Source organism: Acanthochromis polyacanthus, chromosome 8 (genome assembly GCF_021347895.1).
Source record: "Acanthochromis polyacanthus isolate Apoly-LR-REF ecotype Palm Island chromosome 8, KAUST_Apoly_ChrSc, whole genome shotgun sequence".
In the NCBI taxonomy this organism is placed as follows: Eukaryota; Metazoa; Chordata; class Actinopteri; family Pomacentridae; genus Acanthochromis; species Acanthochromis polyacanthus.
This window is the reverse complement of record NC_067120.1, coordinates 40751088-40774874: the sequence shown is the minus strand read 5'-3', so window position 1 is coordinate 40774874 and position 23787 is coordinate 40751088. Positions and strand designations below refer to the sequence as shown.

The window sequence follows — 23787 nt, the reverse complement described above, 5'->3', positions numbered from 1 at the left end:
AGAACCTGCGTGTGATGTCATCACGTTTTTGCGACGTAAGAGGAATCGATGAGCGGAAAATCGTAGGGCAAATAAACAAACGATTCGTCGGAACTGAATCACTGGGAGCAGGTTCTCAAAAAAACGGTTTTCGATTCCCATCCATAATTGAGACGTCAGCAAATGAAACTTATGAGTGTTTAGTGTAGTCTAGAAAAGTCACCCCTCCCCAGGCAGTTTCTCTACCCTGAACATCTTGAATCATGGATCCCAAGCTAGTCAGCATTAGCACTTTAAGCTAGCCATCCCCAGGCACTTTCACCATCTTTTTTCCAGCTTATGCTGTCAGGTTGTTCCACCACTATTAAGAACTTGAGATATTCAATCGGTTAGCGTGTTCAGCTGTTAACCGAAAGGTTGGTGGTTCGAGCCCGCCCACCCAGGGACGTTTGGGGGCAGCATGGCTCAGTGGGTAGAGTGGCCGTCTTGTAACTGGAAGGTTGCCGGTTCGATCCTTGGCCCGTCGTGTTCATGTTGAGGTGTCCCTGAGCAAGACACCTAACCCCTAACTGCTCCTGGTGGGTCGTGGTTAGCGCCTTGCATGGCAGCTTCCACCATCAGTGTGTGAATGGGTAAATGTGACGTATCATGTAAAGTGCTTTGGATAAAAGCGCTATATAAATACAACCATTTACCATATTCCTCCCCCACCAGTTACACCACTAACAACACATCAAGCACTTTAATCCTTATTCATGACTTCAGTTGTCCTTTTACAAACATTCAGTGAGTGATCCCTCCTCCTGTAGTTTCACCATTATTCACACCATCATTTAGAGCCTGAGTCCGTCTACAGGTAGATTTAAGACCTTTAACACCTTCAGGAATCATTTACACACTGAATCATCAACCTTAAATCTCACACCTCCAATTATTCATTGTCATTTTTGTCTTACTGAAGCATTCTTTTGTGTCTTTTTGTCATTTTTGTGTTATTTTAGCATCTTTTAATGTTATTTTAGTATCCTTTTGTGTCATTTTTGTATTATTTAAGCATTGTTTTGTGTCTTTTTGTGTTATTTAAGCATTGTTTTGTGTCCTTTTCTGTTATTTTTGTGTTATTTAAGCATTGTTTTGTGTATTTTTCTGTCATTTTTGTATTATTTAAGCATTGATTTGTCTTTTTCTGTCATTTTTGTATTATTTAAGCATTCTTTTGTGTCTTTTTCTGTCATTTTTGTGTTATTTTAGCATCTTTTAATGTTATTTTAGTATCCTTTTGTGTCTTTTTGTGTTATTTAAGCATTGTTTTGTGTCTTTTTCTGTCATTTTTGTATTATTTAAGCATTGTTTTATGTCTTTTTCTGTCATTTTTGTATTATTTAAGCATTGTTTTGTGTCTTTTTCTGTCATTTTTGTGTTATTTAAGCATTATTTTGTGTCTTTTTCTGTCATTTTTGTTATTTAAGCATTGTTTTGTGTCTTTTTCTGTCATTTTTGTATTATTTAAGCATTGTTTTGTGTCTTTTTCTGTCATTTTTGTATTATTTAAGCATTGTTTTGTGTCTTTGTCATTTTTGTGTTATTTTAACATCTTTTAATGTTATTTTAGTATCCTTTTGTGTCTTTTTGTGTTATTTAAGCATTGTTTTGTGTTTTTTCTGTCATTTTTGTATTATTTAAGCATTCTTTTGTGTCTTTTTCTGTCATTTTTGTGTTATTTAAGCATTATTTTGTGTCTTTTTCTGTCATTTTTGTTATTTAAGCATTGTTTTGTGTCTTTTTCTGTCATTTTTGTATTATTTAAGCATTCTTTTGTGTCTTTTTGTCATTTTTGTGTTATTTTAACATCTTTTAATGTTATTTTAGTATCCTTTTGTGTCTTTTTGTGTTATTTAAGCATTGTTTTGTGTTTTTTTCTGTCATTTTTGTATTATTTAAGCATTGATTTGTGTCTTTTTCTGTCATTTTTGTATTATTTAAGCATTGATTTGTGTCTTTTTCTGTCATTTTTGTATTATTTAAGCATTGTTTTGTGTCTTTTTCTGTCATTTTTGTGTTATTTAAGCATTATTTTGTGTCTTTTTCTGTCATTTTTGTTATTTAAGCATTATTTTGTGTCTTTTTGTCATTTTTGTATTATTTAAGCATTGATTTGTGTCTTTTTCTGTCATTTTTGTGTTATTTAAGTATTGATTTGTGTCTTTTTCTGTCATTTTTGTGTTAAGCATTGTTTTGTGTCTTTTTCTGTCATTTTTGTATTATTTAAGTATTGATTTGTGTCTTTCTGTCATTTTTGTATTATTTAAGCATTCTTTTGTGTCTTTTTGTCATTTTTGTGTTATTTTAGCATCTTTTAATGTTATTTTAGTATCCTTTTGTGTCTTTTTGTGTTATTTAAGCATTGTTTTGTGTTTTTTGAGTCTTTTTGCTTTTTGTTTTACACCAAGCTTCGATCAATAAGCCGTATTAATGATCTCCGTTTATCGTTAGGCAGCATCTCGGTGGTAGCATCAGAGACAGATAAATGAATCTATCTCGGTTTTAACATCAGAGATAGATAAATGAATCTGTATCTGGGTGGCAGCGTTAGAGGAACACGTGTGAATCTGCAGAGGAGGATGACGTGAACGTTTTATCTGCTCATCAGCATTCAGGCCGTGGATCGTTGTTGAAGAACAGAAAGCCGTAAACCTGCTCACACAGATTCCTCAGAACGCTAATTACTGATCTGGCAGCACCGAAATACCTTCTGCAGGACGTGATGCAAATTATTAACATCCGACGGGTCTTAATGTGTTTGAGTCTCCTTCAGATTTACAGTAATGACTCACATCTCTGCCCCTAATGTGAAGACAAAGACTTGGTTTACGACTGAAGGCTTTAATCTGCTCTTTATCGGCCGCCGTAAACAACGACGTCTGTCAGAGGACGGATTCATTCTGTGCTGCCTGACATCCACGTTTAGAGATGATTTAAAGACAGGAGGAAGAATCCTTTAGTAGCGTTTTTGTGTCATTTTAGCATACTTTTGTGTTGTTTTAGCATCTATTTGTGTGATTTTACCATCTTTATCTGATTTTGTGTGTTATTTTACTATTGTTTTGTGTTATTTTTGTGTTATTTAAGCATCTTTTTGTCTTTTTGTGTCTTTTTTGTGTCATTTTAGAATTATTTTTGTGTATCTTATTGTTGTTGGCCACAGCTAACAGACTTTTAGCTCCAGATTTAGTGGGATTATCAGTGAAGCGTAGAAAGAAGAGATTTTTAATGAAATTTTTACGATTTTAAGCTTCGAGTCGGTCCTGTGAGGAGTTCAAGAACCGTAGGAAAAGTGAAAGTTCAGCCATTTTTTCTGCTGTCACAGCTTCAGACTCAGATATTTAAGGTGATTTACTGAACGGATTTCAAACATCTAAAGGAATAAAGATGTTTTTAGGTGTTTTTTTTAAACAGATGGAAAAATAAATGAAGCTCCTCACGGCTGCTGCTGTGGTCGTCCACCAGGATGATCTCTCTCAGCAGCTTCCTCGGTGTCCTCTGGATCGCCGTGTGGACGGACCGGAGAAGAACCGACAACGCCTCGTTGACGAAGATGAAGATGACGCTGAGCTGAGGAAGGTCTGGAGAGTACGACATGTTCCTGCACCTGGAGGACGAGGAGAAAGATTCAGTTCTAAATGTCCTGAAAAATGTCCTCAGATATGTCCTGATAGCTTCATGGAACACTGTGAAACCAGGAGAAGGATTCAGCTCTAAATATCCTCACTCTGCTTCAGAAAAACTCTGGAATCTTAAAGTTCTGCTAAAGTTCTCTACAGCTTCCAGGATTCCAGCCCTGAACCAAACCACAGTGGATTTAAATGAAACAATCCAGCTGTAATCTGAGTTTTTACATCCAGATCAGACGAACGGTGGAGAAATCACAACACGTCCACCTTTCTAAGGGATTTAACATTTCTGTGTCATTTTAGCATGTTTGTGTCTTTTGTGCATTTTTAGCATCCTTTTGTACAATTTTTTTGTCTTTTTCTGTTGTTTTTGTCTTTCCGTGTTGTTTGTGTAATTTTAGCATCCTTTTCTGTTATTTTTGTGTCTTTTGTGTGAATTTTGTGTAATTTTAGCATCCTTTTCTGTTATTTTTGTGTCTTTTGTGTGAATTTTGTGTAATTTTAGCATCCTTTTCTGTTATTTTTGTGTCTTTTGTGTGAATTTTGTGTAATTTTAGCATCCTTTTCTGTTATTTTTGTCCTTCTGTGTTGTTTTGTGAATTTTAGTGAACAAAAATTAACTTTCATAAATTAGAAAAACTTGACTTTTAAAGAATTGTTTAGGTTTAAATTAAACAGACATGAATTTAAATCAGTGAATCTGATTATTTTATTGAACTCTACTGACCCATCCTTCCAGACATTAATTAAATTATTTTATTTTATTTCTACTGACCCGTCCTTCCAGACATTAATTAAATTATTTTATTTTATCTCTACTGACCCGTCGGGCCGAAGGTCTGGTATCGGTCTGGTGAGGGAGATGCGGTCGCTAAGGTAACCGTTGTATCCGTAGTAACGGAACTTCCTGAGCGCTGCCCTCCGGCTCTCCGGTCCAAGATCACGACCCCAGTGGCTGAACAGCGAGGAGGCGGAGTCAGAGGTGGAGTCTGACGAGGACGAAGCGTCATCACCGTCCTTCTGAGGCGTGTCTGAGGAAACACAGAGTTAGCAGTTAGCAAGGTTAGCACAGTTAGCGTGGTTAGCTGGATTAGCATGGTTAGCACAGTTAGTACAGTTAGCATGTTAGCACAATTAGAGAAGTGAGCACAATTAGAGAGGTTAGCACAGTTAGCAGTTAGCACAGTTAGCATGGCTAGTACAGTTAGAAAGGTTAGCAGGGTTAGCAGAGTTAGCGGAATTAGCAAGGTTAGCACAATTAGTAAAGTTAGCACAGTTTTCAGAGTTAGCAAGTTTAGCACAGTTAGCTGGGTTAGCAGGATTAGCACAGTTAGCAAGGTTAGCATAGTTGGAACAATAGTAGAGTTAGAGGAGTTAGCATGGTTAGCACAGTTAGCGGAGTAAACAGAGTTAGCAGTCAGCATAGTTAGCACAGTTAGCATAGTTAGTAGTTACCATAGTTAGCATAGTTAGCACAGTTAGCATAGTTAGCATAGTTAGCATAGTTCGGTCATTCAGGTCAAATATTGTCACAGTTTTCAGGAAGTATTTGGTTTGTTAACTTTAAAGTCATTTTCTGCATTTTTTGTCCCATTGATTGATTTCCGATTAATTTTCCAGGTGTTTTTGAAGATGTTTTTTTAGTAATCAAGGACAAATTTAGTCACTTTGGGCAGGTTTTTTTAATGTATAACTAGTGTTTTAGTCGTTCGTTGCTGGTATTTGGTTATTTTCTATGAATCTTAGATCATGTGTGAGTCGTTGTGGACAAGTTTGCAGATGAACACATTTAAATATTTTCTGCATGTTAAAGTCTGTAAACCTGAGTTTGACTCATTCTGTTCATTTTTTCTGTGTTTCTGGAAACACATTGCTGCTTTTTGTTCTGAATCTTTTTCTTTTTAGAGGAAATATTTTCCTGTTTTCTGAGCTCCATCTTTAACCGTCGCGTCGCTCTGACAGCTTCATGGAGGAGAAATCTATCGATCATCGAACTCTCAGAGAATCGTTTCAGCAGAACGTTGGAGGAACAAACTGTACAGAACAGGGAGCTTCTTGTCCTTTTATTTGGGTTTCATTATAAATAAGTGACAAACGGTCCGAGCTGCCCGAGGAAACGTTTCTGTTTTTAAAGCAGCGCTGCAGAACGAACAGAGAAAACAAAGAAAAGACGCTTCAGGCTGAAGACAATAAAAGGCACTCAGTGGTTTTAACAGTTTGCAGCTCATCGCCTCTCTGGATTTCTGCTGTTTGTCCCAGAAAATGAAATATTCATGAAGGAAAACCTCCAGAAAGCGACAAAACCGGAGGTTCTGCATCCAGAGAGCAAACGTTTCTGCTGTCTGACAGATTATTATTCATCCACTGGGGAAAATTAACTTTCACATTTTTAAACAGCTTTGAACCAGACTTTTATTTCATTGTAGAGAAATGTACTCTCATTTTACAGATGTTCTTTGTCTTGTTAAATTAAAGAGAATATCAAGTAAAACTGTAGAAAAAAAACAATAATTTACATGTTTGAAAAAAGAGGACAAAATACAAAGTCCAGTTAATATCAAAAATCTGTTTTTACAAATAGTAGTACACATAGCAACAAAAACGAGACGCAAAACAACTAAAACGAGACACAAAACAACTAGAACGAGACGCATAGCAACAAAAACGAGACGCAAAACAACTAAAACGAGACACAAAACAACTAGAACGAGACGCATAGCAACAAAAACGAGACGCAAAACAACTAAAACGAGACACAAAACAACTAGAACGAGACGCATAGCAACAAAAACGAGACGCAAAACAACTAAAACGAGTCACAAAACAACTAGAACGAGACACATAGCAACAAAAATGAGACGCATAGCAACAAAACGAGACGCAAAACAACTAAAACGAGACACAAAACAACTAGAACGAGACGCATAGCAACAAAAACGAGACGCAAAACAACTAAAACGAGACACAAAACAACTAGAACGAGACGCAAAACAACTAAAACGAGACACAAAACAACTAGAACGAGACACATAGCAACAAAAACGAGACGCAAAACAACTAAAACGAGACGCATAGCAACAAAAACGAGACGCAAAACAACTAAAACGAGACACAAAACAACTAGAACGAGACGCATAGCAACAAAAACGAGACGCAAAACAACTAGAACGAGACGCATAGCAACAAAAACGAGACGCAAAACAACTAAAATGAGACACAAAACAACTAGAACGAGACGCATAGCAACAAAAACGAGACGCATAGCAACAAAAACGAGACGCAAAACAACTAAAACGAGACACAAAACAACTAGAACGAGACGCATAGCAACAAAAACGAGACGCAAAACAACTAGAACGAGACGCATAGCAACAAAAACGAGACGCAAAACAACTAAAATGAGACACAAAACAACTAGAACGAGACGCATAGCAACAAAAACGAGACGCATAGCAACAAAAACGAGACGCAAAACAACTAGAACGAGACACAAAACAACTAGAACGAGACACAAAACAACTAGAACGAGATGCAAAACAACAAAAACGAGGTACGAAAGGTTAAAAATGAGACAGAATGACGACAAAGCGATGAAAAAAAGTGAAAAGATGAAACAAGAACGTGTTTTTTGGGCGTTTCTTAACAGGAGCAGCTGAAATGAAGCGTTTTGGACACAATCTGAGAAAAGAAGCTGCAGCTCTGAGTGTTTTCTGAACATGAAAACATTCTAATCGATCGATAAATGAAAAAACAAACATGTAAATGAGCTCAACCTGATCCCAGATCTGCCTCCGACCTCCTTCACCTCCAGCGTTTCTGCCTCTAAACCAGTTTATCTCTGAAGCCCTCTGAGTTTTATCTCTTACAGCTCCTCATAAACACATTCTAAAGCAGCAGACTTCCATTTCCCTCTGCAGCTTTCTGCTTCAAACGCGCCTTTCTTGTGTTTGGGCGGCCAGAAAACAGCAGCTGAAGGCCTGTGAAGAGGCTCGTCTCCCCTCGGCTGAATGGCTTTTTTATTAGTCTGAAGAGCAGCGCTTCCCCGGCTGCCAATAACATGCTTAATGCTCCGCCGGGTGAAACGCTGGGCCCTCGCTGCCTCGTAATAAGCACCTAAAAGCTCAGAGGATTCCATTTTTCTTGGCCGCAAATGCAGCGTGAGTCACCAGGAGTTTGGAGGAGGTTGAAGTCGCCTCTTTTTTCAGAGAATACGTCCGTTCATATCCGCCGATGATCGCTGAAAATGTGGTTTTAGTGCAGCAGAGAGCTTCAAAAAGCTGCTTCTGGATGTTAAAGCATCAGCTGCAGGAGGAAGCGGCTGTTTGTGTGTTTAACAGTGAACAGCAAAGTCCAAACAGAGCGTTTAGAGCATGAAGGAGGACAAACTGGAGGTGTTGATTCCACTGAACACTGCCAGAAACAGAACAAACAGCCCACAAATGAAGGAAAACAACGGCTAAAACACCTGGAAAACGGTGGTTTTCTGCAAAAATATGAACGAGATGTTGGAAATATCAGCAGCTGTTACTTTAAATGCAGCAGAAAAATAAACTAAAAACCAAAACAAATGAGCACTTTGATGGTATTTACAGTTTTGACCTGTGAGTTTACAGCTAAGATCCAAATTAACTCTTGTATTTTTGTGATTTTATTAGATACTATCTGTAATTTACCAAACAAAGAGCATTTATTCAAAAAGCTTCAGTGTCAATATGCAGAATTATAACGTGAAGCACGGTGGAGGCAGCATCATTACGGTAAAAGTGTTTATTTAAATAAATTCCTTTTAATAACGGTAAATATCTGAAGTAATTTTACTTTTTTGCTGATTTAAAGTAAACTGTATGGTCTTTTTTTAATCACCTTTATAAAAAAATAAGACGTGAATTAATTGTTTTTTCTGTGATTTTACTAGAAATTATCTGCGACTAAACAAAGCAAAGGGAACCTGTAAAATAACAAACAAGATGTTCCAAAAATGTTAAAAACCGTTTGAAAATGACTTTTTTTTACCTATATACTGTATATTTACACCCCGTCAAAAGTTTTAGGACACTGTCTCATTCAAATAAAGTAGAAAGTGTCCTAAAACTTTTGACAGGGGGTGTATTACAGTTTTCCATCCCATGTTATATGGCTGCATGTCACTCAGCATGTCCTTGTGTTTACAGATTATTTTGTCGCCTGTCAGAGACCAAATAAAATCCACTTTTTTCTTTAATTGTTTTGCAGAATTTCCACAGAGGACGACGCCGAGCAGAAACAGCTTTTCTGTCTGCTGCTGTTAGAGAAGAACGAGGCGACAGACTGTTTAATTTAAATCAGCAGCTCTGAGAAAAGACACGTGTGATGTTTAACCAGAGCTACACAACAAGACAAACCTCCAAGCAGCAGAGGATCGCTGATGAAGGAACACCTCAGAAAACACGACACCAATTAACAGCACAGAGGTGGAGGAGAAACATCTTGACACCTTCTGTTCTCATCGTCCCAGAGCTGCATGGAACATGAACGAGATGAAACAGAACCACCACAGAAGAAGAACAAGAAGCTGCACAACTCTGACTCTAATTTATTAATGAGGAACAACAACTGGAAAACATCTGCTTGGAGCTTTACAGATGATGATGTCAGAACACTGAGGGAGGCCACCAAGACTCTATGACTCCTCTGAAGGAGTTCCATCTTCAGACTGTTCATCAACAACTGTTGTCTGTTCTTCACCAGTGAAAGCTTCATGGAGACAAAGAGGAAGACTCTGATGGAAAAAGCTCCAATTAAATGTGGACTAGAGTTCACCAGAAGACATGTGGAGACTCTGAAGACACCTGGAAGAAGGTTCTTTGGTCTGAGGAGACCAGGATGGAGCTTTATGTCCATCAGACTAGATGATATGCACAGTGGGGTAGTGGTTAGCACTTTAGGGTTGGGTTATAAAAAATATCCAAATCTTTGATGATCCCCAGGAGCACCATCAAATCCATTATGAGCAAATGGAAAGAACACGTAGTGGTTAGCACTTTGGCCTTGCAGCAAGAAGATCCCCGGTTCAAATCCCGGCCTGGGATCTTTCTGCATGGAGTTTGCATGTTCTCCCTGTGCATGCGTGGGTTTTCTCCGGGTACTCCGGCTTCCTCCCACAGTCCAAAAACATGCTGAGGTTAATTGGTTACTCTAAATTGTCTGTAGGTGTGAATGTGAGTGTGATTGTGTGTCTGTATATGTAGCCCTGTGACAGACTGGTGACCTGTCCAGGGTGTCCCCTGCCTTCACCCGAGTCAGCTGGGATAGACTCCAGCACCCCCCATGAGCCTAGTGAGGATGAAGCGGTGTATAGAGAATGGATGGATGGATGATTTTAAATCTTTAATTCTTAAATCTTTCTGGAACTCGACATAATGAAGGATCGGGTTCGTGTTCAGCTGCAGATCCTCATTTTTGTTACCCACACACACACACACACACACACACACACACACACACACACACACACACACACACACACACACACACACACACACACACACACACACACACACACACACACACACACACACACACACACACACACACACACACACACACACACACACACAAAAAAATGTTGAAGTAATAAAAAGCAAAGAATAAAAACAGGAAACAGAAGAAGACAGATGGAGGAGAAACAAAGTCTGAGGTATTTTCATCTATTTATTTATATTTGTTCATATTTTTATGCATTTATATTATTAGATATTTATAGTTATTCATATATTATAGAAATACTGTTTTTATCTTTATTTAGATCTATTTCTATTTATTTATACATGACATAAGTATTACTATATTATCTTACAATAATAGATTTATTTTTTAAACTTCATTTAGACATATTTATATTATTAGTTCTACTCATATTTACGTATTTATTATATAAACATTATAATTGTTTTATCTTTATATTTCAGCGATTATATATTTATATTTTTTATTTTATTTTGATGTTTATATGATTCATTCTATTTTTATTTACTTATTCATTAAATAAGCATATTTAGTTTCATGTTTTATTCAGATAATTGTATTTATTTCTATATTACAGCAATAATATATTCAAATTTAGTCTATTTACACATATTTATAATTATTTCTGTCTTATAACAATCAATTATTCATACGTACTTTTTAAAATATTTATATAATTAGATATTTATATATTATTGCAATATCTATTCATACTTTTTTATTTATACATATTTATATTATTAGATATTTATATTTATTGAGTTCAAACATTGTAAAAATTTCTGATGTTTTTTACACTTTTGGCCTGTTTCTTTTAGCGTTTAAATTATAATTTTTTCCAGTTTTTATTTTTGCTAATAAAGTGTTTTATGAATAATTATTGAATCACTTTTTATTATTCTTCAGGTTTATTGTGAAAAACATGCAACACACTGGCTTTTCAAAATAAAAACTTATATAAACGATATTTTATGTGTAACTGCAGGAGATCATAAAACTGAATTTAGAATTCCTTCACATTTTTCTAGTTTTTATCTGGAATTTAAATTTACTCGCAGTAAACGGTAGAAAGTGAAACCATCTCCAGAGGAGCTCCGACTGATTTTAGGTCCTAAATGAGACACGAACAGACGAACCTTCGGCTTCCTGAGCTTTTTCCCAGCAGCCTTTGCAGCACAAACGTCTCACATTTCCTCATTTTCTCTGGAACCCTTTTGAGCTCCAGCTTTTAAAGAGACTCCGGGGAAAACGAGCGACGGCATCGAATCAAAGTCACACAAATAAAAGTCGTCAAAACAGGAAGTTCATCTGCAGATCCCCAAAATAAACCGACCTGGAAGAAACGAGGTCTGCTCCGACAAAACACGGAAAATGATTGAAGGCAGAAACAAGAATGATGTAAAAGACAGACTGCTGGAAGCCTGAGCGACGAGTCTGACAAAAAACTACACAAACGAGACGCAACATGACAAAAACAAGACACAAAGTGACAAAATGAGGCACAAATTATAAAAAGAAACAAAAAACTACACAAACGAGACGCAACATGACAAACACAAGACACAAAGTGACAAAATGAGGCACAAATTATAAAAAAGAAACAAAAAACTACACAAACGAGACGCAACATGACAAAAACAAGACACAAAGTGACAAAATGAGGCACAAAATTATGAAAAAGAAACAAAAAATTACACAAACGAGATGCAACAAGACAAAAACAAGACACAAAGTGACAAAATGAGGCACAAATTATAAAAAAGAAACAAAAAACTACACAAACGAGATGCAACAAGACAAAAACAAGACACAAAGTGACAAAATGAGGCACAAATTATAAAAAAGAAACAAAAAACTACACAAACGAGATGCAACAAGACAAAAACAAGACACAAAGTGACAAAATGAGGCACAAATTATAAAAAAGAAACAAAAAACTACACAAACGAGATGCAACAAGACAAAAACAAGACACAAAGTGACAAAATGAGGCACAAAATTATAAAAAAGAAACAAAAAATTACACAAACGAGACGCAACATGACAAAAACAAGACACAAAGTGACAAAATGAGGCACAAATTATAAAAAAGAAACAAAAAATTACACAAACGAGATGCAACAAGACAAAAACAAGACACAAAGTGACAAAATGAGGCACAAATTATAAAAAAGAAACAAAAAACTACACAAACGAGATGCAACAAGACAAAAACAAGACACAAAGTGACAAAATGAGGCACAAAATTATAAAAAAGAAACACAAAACTACACAAACGAGATGCAACAAGACAAAAACAAGACACAAAGTGACAAAATGAGGCACAAATTATAAAAAAGAAACAAAAAACTACACAAACGAGATGCAACAAGACAAAAACAAGACACAAAGTGACAAAATGAGGCACAAAATTATAAAAAAGAAACAAAAAATTACACAAACGAGACGCAACATGACAAAAACAAGACACAAAGTGACAAAATGAGGCACAAATTATAAAAAAGAAACAAAAAATTACACAAACGAGATGCAACAAGACAAAAACAAGACACAAAGTGACAAAATGAGGCACAAAATTATAAAAAAGAAACACAAAACTACACAAACGAGATGCAACAAGACAAAAACAAGACACAAAGTGACAAAATGAGGCACAAAATTATAAAAAAGAAACACAAAACTACACAAACGAGATGCAACAAGACAAAAACAAGACACAAAGTGACAAAATGAGGCACAAATTATAAAAAAGAAACAAAAAACTACACAAACGAGATGCAACAAGACAAAAACAAGACACAAAGTGACAAAATGAGGCACAAAATTATAAAAAAGAAACACAAAACTACACAAACGAGATGCAACAAGACAAAAACAAGACACAAAGTGACAAAATGAGGCACAAATTATAAAAAAGAAACAAAAAACTACACAAACGAGACGCAACATGACAAAAACAAGACACAAAGTGACAAAATGAGGCACAAAATTATAAAAAAGAAACACAAAACTACACAAACGAGATGCAACAAGACAAAAACAAGACACAAAGTGACAAAATGAGGCACAAATTATAAAAAAGAAACAAAAAACTACACAAACGAGATGCAACAAGACAAAAACAAGACACAAAGTGACAAAATGAGGCACAAATTATAAAAAAGAAACACAAAACTACACAAACGAGATGCAACAAGACAAAAACAAGACACAAAGTGACAAAATGAGGCACAAAATTATAAAAAAGAAACACAAAACTACACAAACGAGATGCAACAAGACAAAAACAAGACACAAAGTGACAAAATGAGGCACAAATTATAAAAAGAAACAAAAAACTACACAAACGAGACGCAACATGACAAAAACAAGACACAAAGTGACAAAATGAGGCACAAAATTATAAAAAAGAAACACAAAACTACACAAACGAGATGCAACAAGACAAAAACAAGACACAAAGTGACAAAATGAGGCACAAATTATAAAAAGAAACACAAAACTACACAAACGAGATGCAACAAGACAAAAACAAGACACAAAGTGACAAAATGAGGCACAAAATTATAAAAAAGAAACACAAAACTACACAAACGAGATGCAACAAGACAAAAACAAGACACAAAGTGACAAAATGAGGCACAAATTATAAAAAAGAAACAAAAAATTACACAAACGAGATGCAACAAGACAAAAACAAGACACAAAGTGACAAAATGAGGCACAAATTATAAAAAAGAAACAAAAAACTACACAAACGAGATGCAACAAGACAAAAACAAGACACAAAGTGACAAAATGAGGCACAAATTATAAAAAAGAAACAAAAAACTACACAAATGAGATGCAACAAGACAAAAACAAGACACAAAGTGACAAAATGAGGCACAAATTATAAAAAAGAAACACAAAACTACACAAACGAGATGCAACAAGACAAAAACAAGACACAAAGTGACAAAATGAGGCACAAATTATAAAAAGAAACAAAAAACTACACAAATGAGATGCAACAAGACAAAAACAAGACACAAAGTGACAAAATGAGGCACAAATTATAAAAAAGAAACAAAAAACTACACAAACGAGACGCAACATGACAAAAACAAGACACAAAGTGACAAAATGAGGCACAAATTATAAAAAAGAAACACAAAACTACACAAACGAGACACAAAAAAGACGGAAAGCAGCAAAAATGAGACAGAACATAACACAAAAAACAACACAAACGAGACAGAAAATGACAAAAATTAGACAAAAACTGTCAAAAATGAGAAAAAACTACACAAACAAGACACAACATGTTTAAAAAGAAGCACAAAACAACACAAACAAGACCGTAAATGATAAAAATGACACAAAATGGCATAAAAAGACATAAAACAAAACAAATGAGACACAGAATGATTTAACAACACAAATCAGACACAAAATGACAAAATGAGGCACAAAATTACAAAAATGAAACTACACAAATGAGACACAAAAACGACAAAGCAGCAAAAATGAGACAAAACATGAAAAAATGAGATAAAAAAGGACAAAATGAGACAAAAATGATAAAAAATACACAACAAATGACAGAATGAGACACAAAATGACAAAACTGAGACAAAAGTGACAAAAATGAGACAAATGAGACACAAATGAGACAAAGCAACACAAGACAATTAAACAACAAAATCCAGTCAAAAAAACAACAAAATGAGACATAAAACTAAACAAACTCGACATGAAATGACAAAACAACGGAAAGGAGACAAAACTGTATCAGAGAGACGCAAAACCACACAAACAAGATGCACAACAGCAAAAATGAGACACAAATGTCATTTCAGACCAGTTTCAAGTCATTATGGACCATTTTGATCTTATTTAGGACAAATTTTGAGCCATTTTGTACAAAGTTAAAGTCATCTTTAGTGAAATGTGGACCAAAGTGTGTTTTAGCAGAAACATGGATCCATCATAGATATACACTGACAGGAACTTTATGGAGACACTAGACCAGCCTGGATTGGAGGTTTTACAGCTTTTTCCCCCATTTTTAAGGACCAATATGAAGCACTCTCTGCTGGATCATTCAGTCGTCCTGATCTGATGAAACTTTTCTCTGACTGAACTCTTCACTCGTCGCTGAATGAATCCGAGCTGCAGCTGCTGAATCCAGAGGTTAAAGATTAAAAACTACAAAGGCGAACCGGTTGTAAAAGCTGCTGGGAGAAACAAACAAACGCTAAACGTCTTCTCCTCCGTGACCTTTCCCTCCACACAAGCAGAAATAAATTACATCTTCATGCAAATGTCGTCTTTGTGCAGAACGCTGCTCCAGATATCCATCAGTCTGTAAAATATTCACTCATCCTCCTCCAACAACAACACATTTACATTCCTGTTTGTTTCCTGCAACAACGACCCAAAGCTTCACTTCTGGAGGTGAATCAGACCAACCGAGGCCTGGATGACAGAGACGAAAGCCTGCAGCTGGAGCTCCAGGAGGCCAATTAGCAGCTAAACGACGGCTTGGTTCTGAGCAGGAACAGGTTAATAAGGTCCAGATTTTACATTTAGACCTGAAGACTGTCCAGAAGCACTCAAAGCTTTTCAACAATCACTCAAAATGTATAAAAAATTATTCAAACCTTCATAAAATAGTGAAAAAAGATGACTTTGAACTCGTCCAAAATGACTCAAAAGCATCAAACATGACTAATGAAAAGTTACTGGTCCGAGAAAATCAAAAAAGTGCAGAAATGTAAAACGTCATCCTCGTTGTTGTCAGACATTAATTTAAGTGGGTTTGGTGGTTTTTCATTCTCTGTAAGGGCTTTTCTTTTTGACCTTTATGACACTGAGCATGTCTGAAATGGATCCATGTTTCTGCTAAAATCCAGTCTTTGGTCCACATTTCTCCAACGTTTGAGGCTCTACCATCAGTAGAATCTGATGAGTTAAAGTTTGACCAGACCAGGCTCCAGCTTAAACCTGAATCTCGTCCTGAATATCTTCATATTGTCTGTGGGACCAGCTGAGGTTCTCAGATATCTCAGAGCTAGCAGCGTTCTGAGGACAGCAGGAATCACAGGAACCAGACAACAACAGGATTCAGAGGATTTGGAAACGACTCAACGCTGCAGGAATCCTGTGAAAAGCTCAACAACCAGAAGACAAAGCAGACGAGGAAGCTCCAGACACGTGGAGAGGATTCAGGTCTGGGAGCAGAATTCAGCTTCTAAACCCTCCATTGACCTGAAAACCTGTCTGATTCTGAGAATAAAGACTCTAAAAGTGGAATCAGGATGTGGCTCAGTTCAGACAGAAGTCATTACATTCATCTCAGACTGGACTCGTTTGTTGGTTAAACTGAAAACAAGTTCTGGACAATATTTGGACTGAATTCTGAGAGTTTCCTAAGTTTTTACACCCATAAATTTCACTATTTTTACCTTTAAAACAACCTCTAAAGCCATTTTAACGGTTTGTTATCTCCAGAAATGAAACAGACAGAACAGTTTCCAATGATTCTAATTATTTAATGACTCCAACAGAAGACATAGTTCTAATTACTGAATCCTGAAATATGTGCAAAATTTTCAAACAAGGGTGGGATTGTGTCCCCAGAAGGTTCCTGTGGTTGTTCTGCTATTTTTGTACTTGAAACCTGTCCAATATCACACAAATTTGTCCAAAAATACTTAAAAATCACGCAGGAAGGCTTTGAAACGCGTCCAGAAAAGCTCAGAATTGGTCTAAAACAAGTTGACATGTGTCCAAAATCACACTAAATGTCTCCATAACCACACAAACTTCTCTAAAATGACTTGAAATTTCCCCAAAAATCACAAAGTTTTGTCAAAAATGACCTGAAATTTGTCCAATATTTGTGAAGAATCACACAAATTAGTTCTAGATGACCTGAAACCCATCCGAAAGCTGCAACATTAGTCCAAAGTGATTTGAAACGTGTCCAAAATTACAACAATGACAAACTACTGGGCCTTGAAAATGGAAAAAAGGTGCTACACCTCCAGGCTGGTCTGGTGTCTCCATAGAGTTCCTGTTTATCTATAGATGGATCCATATTTCTACTAAAATCCAGTCTTTGGTCCACATTTCTCCACCTGTTGAGGCTCTAACATCAGTGGAATCTGATGGCTAAAGTTGGACCAGACAAGGTTCCAGTTCTTTTGGTGTTTTTTACATGAAATATATCCAAAAATCACCTTAAATGTCCCCAAAATGACTGAAAATTGTCCAGAATTACGGTATTCAATAATTACTGGCCCTTGAAAATGATAAAGATGTGCATTTTTTCCTTTCTTGGACGACAGGATTCAGTATCTGATTAGAAAGCGATGTTTTTCTCTGCAGTTTTCCATTCTCCACGTTTTATTTTAGCCACCTGGCAGGCTGGAGATGAAGGAAGAATTTCAATGATCCGAGACGACCGCTTCCCTGATTGAGATTCTCTCTGCTAACGGAACAAATCAACGGACCCACATTGATCCTCTGGTTCAGAAAGTTCAGCTAAACAGAACCTTAGAGGCGTCGATACGAAGCAGAACTTCTGCTGCTGGAGATGGAAAGTCACTCTTTATGATCCAAACCTACAAGAAAAGTTTAGAGAACGAGATGAACCACAGAGAGCAGATAGTTTTCACAGGATCTGGTTGGTTTTGGGGGAATTATGATGAAAATATCAGAACTATAAACACAGATTTGCTTCATTTTGAATTTTCTACATAGTAATTTGTTCTTGTGCAAAATTTGAATGCAAGATTAAACTTTTTTAAATGTATTTACGAGGGTTTTTTGTATGAGAGGCTAAAAACGTGGATTCATTGGAGTGTTTTACATCAACATGAGCTGAGAGGATCCACGAAAGAGGAAGTTCTTCCTCTAGAAACAGAACCTTAAAGCTCCACTCATCACATGGACAAAGAAAAGGTTCTGGAGGAAAGTTCTGAGGTCAGATGGAACAAAAACTGAAGGTGAGGCCTTTAACCCCAAGAACACCAAACCTACCATCCAGCATGGAGGAGGCAGTATCATGCTCTGGGGCTTTCTGGAAGAGCTTCTGGAATGGTTCTAGACTGGATGTTGGACTGGTTCTGAATATTTTTTGGACTGGTTTAGATTTGGTTTTGTTTTCTTTTACTTTTTATGACTGGTTTCAGACTCTGTGTTGGGTCTTGGGCTTTTTTAGGAGCAGTTTAGTTTTGGTTCTGATTTTGCACTGGATTTGGACTTTAGGACTGGTTTCAGACTGCATTCTAACTGGTTTAAGTTTGATTTTGGTCCTGGTTTTAGACCTTCTAAGGACTGATTTAGGACTGGTTTCAGACTGTTTCTCGGACTGGTTTCAGACTGTTTCTAGGACTGGTTTCAGACTGATTCTAGGACTGGTTTCAGACTGTTTTTAGGACTGGTTTCAGACTGATTCTAGGACTGGTTTCAGACTGTTTCTAGGACTGGTTTCAGACTGATTCTAGGACTGGTTTCAGACTGTTTTTAGGACTGGTTTCAGACTGATTCTAGGACTGGTTTCAGACTGTTTTTAGGACTGGTTTCAGACTGATTCTAGGACTGGTTTCAGACTGTTTTTAGGACTGGTTTCAGACTGTTGCTGGGACTGGTTTCAGACTGATTCTAGGACTGGTTTCAGACTGTTTTTAGGACTGGTTTCAGACTGTTGCTAGGACTGGTTTCAGACTGATTCTAGGACTGGTTTCAGACTGTTTCTAGGACTGGTTTCAGACTGTTTTTAGGACTGGTTTCAGACTGTTTTTAGGACTGGTTTCAGACTGTTTTTAGGACTGGTTTCAGACTGATTCTAGGACTGGTTTCAGACTGATTCTAGGACTGGTTTCAGACTGTTTTTAGGACTGGTTTCAGACTGTTTTTAGGACTGGTTTCAGACTGTTGCTGGGACTGGTTTCAGACTGATTCTAGGACTGGTTTCAGACTGTTTTTAGGACTGGTTTCAGACTGTTGCTAGGACTGGTTTCAGACTGATTCTAGGACTGGTTTCAGACTGTTTTTAGGACTGGTTTCAGACTGTTTTTAGGACTGGTTTCAGACTGTTTCTGGGACTGGTTTCAGACTGATTCTAGGACTGGTTTCAGACTGTTTCTAGGACTGGTTTCAGACTGTTTTTAGGACTGGTTTCAGACTGTTTTTAGGACTGGTTTCAGACTGTTTTTAGGACTGGTTTCAGACTGATTCTAGGACTGGTTTCAGACTGATTCTAGGACTGGTTTCAGACTGTTTTTAGGACTGGTTTCAGACTGTTTTTAGGACTGGTTTCAGACTGATTCTAGGACTGGTTTCAGACTGTTTTTAGGACTGGTTTCAGACTGTTTTTAGGACTGGTTTCAGACTGTTTCTAGGACTGGTTTCAGACTGTTTCTAGGACTGGTTTCAGACTGTTTTTAGGACTGGTTTCAGACTGTTTTTAGGACTGGTTTCAGACTGATTCTAGGACTGGTTTCAGACTGATTCTAGGACTGGTTTCAGACTGTTTTTAGGACTGGTTTCAGACTGATTCTAGGACTGGTTTCAGACTGTTTTTAGGACTGGTTTCAGACTGATTCTAGGACTGGTTTCAGACTGTTTTAGGACTGGTTTCAGACTGTTTCTAGGACTGGTTTCAGACTGATTCTAGGACTGGTTTCAGACTGTTTCTAGGACTGGTTTCAGACTGTTTCTAGGACTGGTTTCAGACTGTTTTTAGGACTGGTTTCAGACTGTTTTTAGGACTGGTTTCAGACTGATTCTAGGACTGGTTTCAGACTGTTTTTAGGACTGGTTTCAGACTGATTCTAGGACTGGTTTCAGACTGTTTTTAGGACTGGTTTCAGACTGTTTCTAGGACTGGTTTCAGACTGATTCTAGGACTGGTTTCAGACTGATTCTAGGACTGGTTTCAGACTGTTTCTAGGACTGGTTTCAGACTGTTTTTAGGACTGGTTTCAGACTGTTTTTAGGACTGGTTTCAGACTGTTTTTAGGACTGGTTTCAGACTGTTTCTAGGACTGGTTTCAGACTGATTCTAGGACTGGTTTCAGACTGTTTTTAGGACTGGTTTCAGACTGTTTTTAGGACTGGTTTCAGACTGTTGCTGGGACTGGTTTCAGACTGATTCTAGGACTGGTTTCAGACTGTTTCTAGGACTGGTTTCAGACTGTTTTTAGGACTGGTTTCAGACTGTTTTTAGGACTGGTTTCAGACTGTTTTTAGGACTGGTTTCAGACTGTTTCTAGGACTGGTTTCAGACTGATTCTAGGACTGGTTTCAGACTGTTTTTAGGACTGGTTTCAGACTGTTTTTAGGACTGGTTTCAGACTGTTGCTGGGACTGGTTTCAGACTGTTGCTAGGACTGGTTTCAGACTGATTCTAGGACTGGTTTCAGACTGTTTTTAGGACTGGTTTCAGACTGTTTCTGGGACTGGTTTCAGACTGATTCTAGGACTGGTTTCAGACTGTTTCTAGGACTGGTTTCAGACTGTTTTTAGGACTGGTTTCAGACTGTTTCTAGGACTGGTTTCAGACTGTTTTTAGGACTGGTTTCAGACTGATTCTAGGACTGGTTTCAGACTGTTTTTAGGACTGGTTTCAGACTGTTTTTAGGACTGGTTTCAGACTGATTCTAGGACTGGTTTCAGACTGTCTAGGGCAGGTCTTAGATTTAATTTTAACCTCAAGAACACCAAACCTACCACCAAGCATGGTGGAGGCAGCATCATGCTCTGTGGAACTGGAGCTTTACATGGAGAAAATGGAACAAAGAAGGACTGTAAATGCGATGCAGCAACAATAAAGGCTGAATGCTGCTGATCCTCTCAGACAGGACTGATGTTTGCAGAGGAACCCGCTGTCGCTGCTTTGCTTAGCGTTAAAGAACGGCTGTTGTTGTTGTTTAGTGTTTGGCTGCAGCTTCATGTTTGTGTTTGCTGGCAGCAGAACCACAGATCTAAAATTATCCACCGGTTTGGTCAGCACGCCGCTGCACATTCCCGAGGCCGAAGCCAGCGCAGCGTTTCGTGTCCGTTTGCCAGCTCGCCCTTTCGTCCTGACCTGCCACAATGAATCTGTGCTGCTAGCGCTCAGCTATCTGCCCCGGCTACGCCACATGTCCTGCTGTATTAAGCCACCGCCGGCTCATTCAGGCTGTTTGCACATCATAGGAGCACTAATTTAGCAAAATAAGTCACAGCTCCGGGGCGAGACCAAAATTCTCGCATCGGCTGTCGAACAAAAGGACGTAAGAAGCCAGACTAAGTGTGTTAGGTTGTTCTGTTAGAAAGCCTTCCAGGAGCTGCTTCATTGATCGGAGCGTGACCACCAACCAGCTGGCAGCTTCTCACACTCATTGGGATGAAACGAGCTCAAACACTCACTTCTGTGGCGTTATTGTTCTGCTGCACAAAGCTGACACTAAAGGTTGAATATCTGCAGAAATAAAACATCCAGCAGCCTGGAAAGGAGAGGAGAAAAGACGGAACAGTTCCATCAGATCAGAATCATTAGAATGGATCCAGGAGAGGACAGAGTTTAACTACTGATCTGTGAACATGGAAGGAAGAGCAAAATGTTCAAACAAAGGAAGTGTAGTAAAGTCCCTGTCGGTGTTTCTACATGGATGGATCCATAGTTCCACTAAAATACAGTCTGTGGTCGACATTTCACCAACGATGACCTGAATCTGGTCCAGAATGGCTCAAAGTTGGTCCAAAACAGGATAAAATGAGACATAATGACTTCCAATTTGTCTGAATTCTGTTTGTCTAAATTTAGTCTAAAATTATGGAAATTCGTCCAAAACAACTTGAATTTTTTCCAAAAATCCTAAAGTTCCTCTAAGTGTATATGTCTATGGAGGGATCCATATTTCTAGTAAAATACAGTCTTTGGTCCACATTTGACCAATTATGACCTGAATCTTGTGTGAAGTTATGAGAAAATTGTCTAGAATTGCTCAAAATTTTTCCAAAATAAGATAAAAATGGTCCAAAAAGACTTAAAATATGTGCAAGAAGATGGTCAAAAATGACTTGGAACTTGTCCAGAAGTGCTCAAAATTGGTTCAGAATCAGATAAAGATGGTCTAAAGTTACTCAAATTTGTCCAAAATGACAATAACGAGAAATGTTTGGCCCTTTAACATGGAAAAAAACTGCTAAATGTTCGAACAAGGCTGGTAAAGGACTCAAAATGTGTCCAGAATGCCTTGAAACTTGTTCAAAATGACAATAATGAATCATTTTTTATCCTTGAAAATGGAGGAAAAAAATAAAACCTTCAATCCAGGCTGCTCTAGTGTCTCCATAAAGTTTCTCTAAGTGTTTGTCTATGGATGGATCCATATTTCTTCTAAAATACAGTCTTTGGTCCACATTTAACCAAAGATGGATTTAATCGTGAGTGAAATTTGTCCAAATGAACTAAAAATGTGTTTTAGATACAATAAAAATGTTCCAAAATGAATGAAAAATCATCACAAAACATTTAAAATAGGTGCAAGATGAGAAAGACGGTCAAAACTGACTCAAAATTGTTCAAAATGACAATAATGAGAAATGTTTGGTTCCTGAAAATGCAAAGAAAGCGTAAAAGCTCCAACCCAGGCTGGTCTATAATGTTCCTGTGAGTGTGTATCTGTGGATGGATCCATATTTCTCCTAATAAATGAGCTCATAAACTCTGTTCTGTGTTCTGCTGCAGAACTCTGGATCAGGACTCTGGGATTAAACTAATGTCTTCCTTCCTGCAGACGTTCTATTTGCCGCTGAATGAAAGTATTCCTGCTCTGACTGCAGATCGATGAGCTAACATCCATCACGGCGTCGCTAATCTCCTGATGAGGAACCGACGTGAGTCACTCCCACTTTCATTGCAGCCGCCACACGGGCTCATAAATTAAAGGCAGCGTACGACATCATTCCTGGGAGCCAATCACAGGCTGACAGGGCGACATATTAAAGCAGCAGGGGGCCAATCGATACGCCACGCCGAGGAAATGCTTCAGCTAGTCAGAAATCCACTCTGCTGCTGGAGGACGTCATGGAAAACACACAGTCTCACTATTCAGACTGAAAAACCACAAAAACAACAGCCTGAACCCTCAGAACCTCCCCAGAACCTCTGATTTAAACACTGGAAGGAGGAAAGGAGAACGTCCACCGTAGAAAGATCATCTACCGACAACCAAATTCACCACAAAACAGGTGAAATTGTGACAAAAACTCAATTTTGGCAAAAATAATTTGCAACATTTACAGCAAAAAGAGCTAAAACTACCCTAAATGTTCAAATATTCCTGCAAAAACATGGTAAATCACCACAAAAATGGCAAAATTTACGAGAAAAATTACCAAAACCACCACAAAACAGGTGAAATTACAACAAAAACTAAAATTAGGTATTAAAAAACATGCAAAATAAACACAAAGGAATGACCAAAATGACTGCAAAAGACACAAAATCACCCCAAAAAGAGCCAAAATTACCTTAAAAGGCTCAAACATGCCAGGAAACACCCAAAATCACCATAAAAAAGACCAAAACCACTAAAAAAAATGACCAAAATGACCAAAAATGGACCAAAATCGATTAAAAAAGGACCAAAAT

The 23787-nt window shown here is 37.5% G+C and overlaps 1 protein-coding gene across 2 annotated transcripts in view; it reads right to left on the bottom strand.

Annotated features, from left to right (window-relative positions):
• Positions 1-23787, bottom strand: part of LOC110966478 (polypeptide N-acetylgalactosaminyltransferase 18-like) — a 115306-nt gene that overhangs the window by 51215 nt on the left and 40304 nt on the right. For both annotated transcript variants that reach the window (XM_051952602.1, XM_051952603.1), the window contains exons 2-3: positions 4474-4681; positions 3462-3628 (exon numbers count right to left, since the gene is read on the bottom strand). In XM_051952602.1, coding sequence (XP_051808562.1) covers positions 3462-3628; positions 4474-4681 — 375 coding nt within the window. The remainder of the gene's footprint in view (positions 1-3461; positions 3629-4473; positions 4682-23787) is intronic.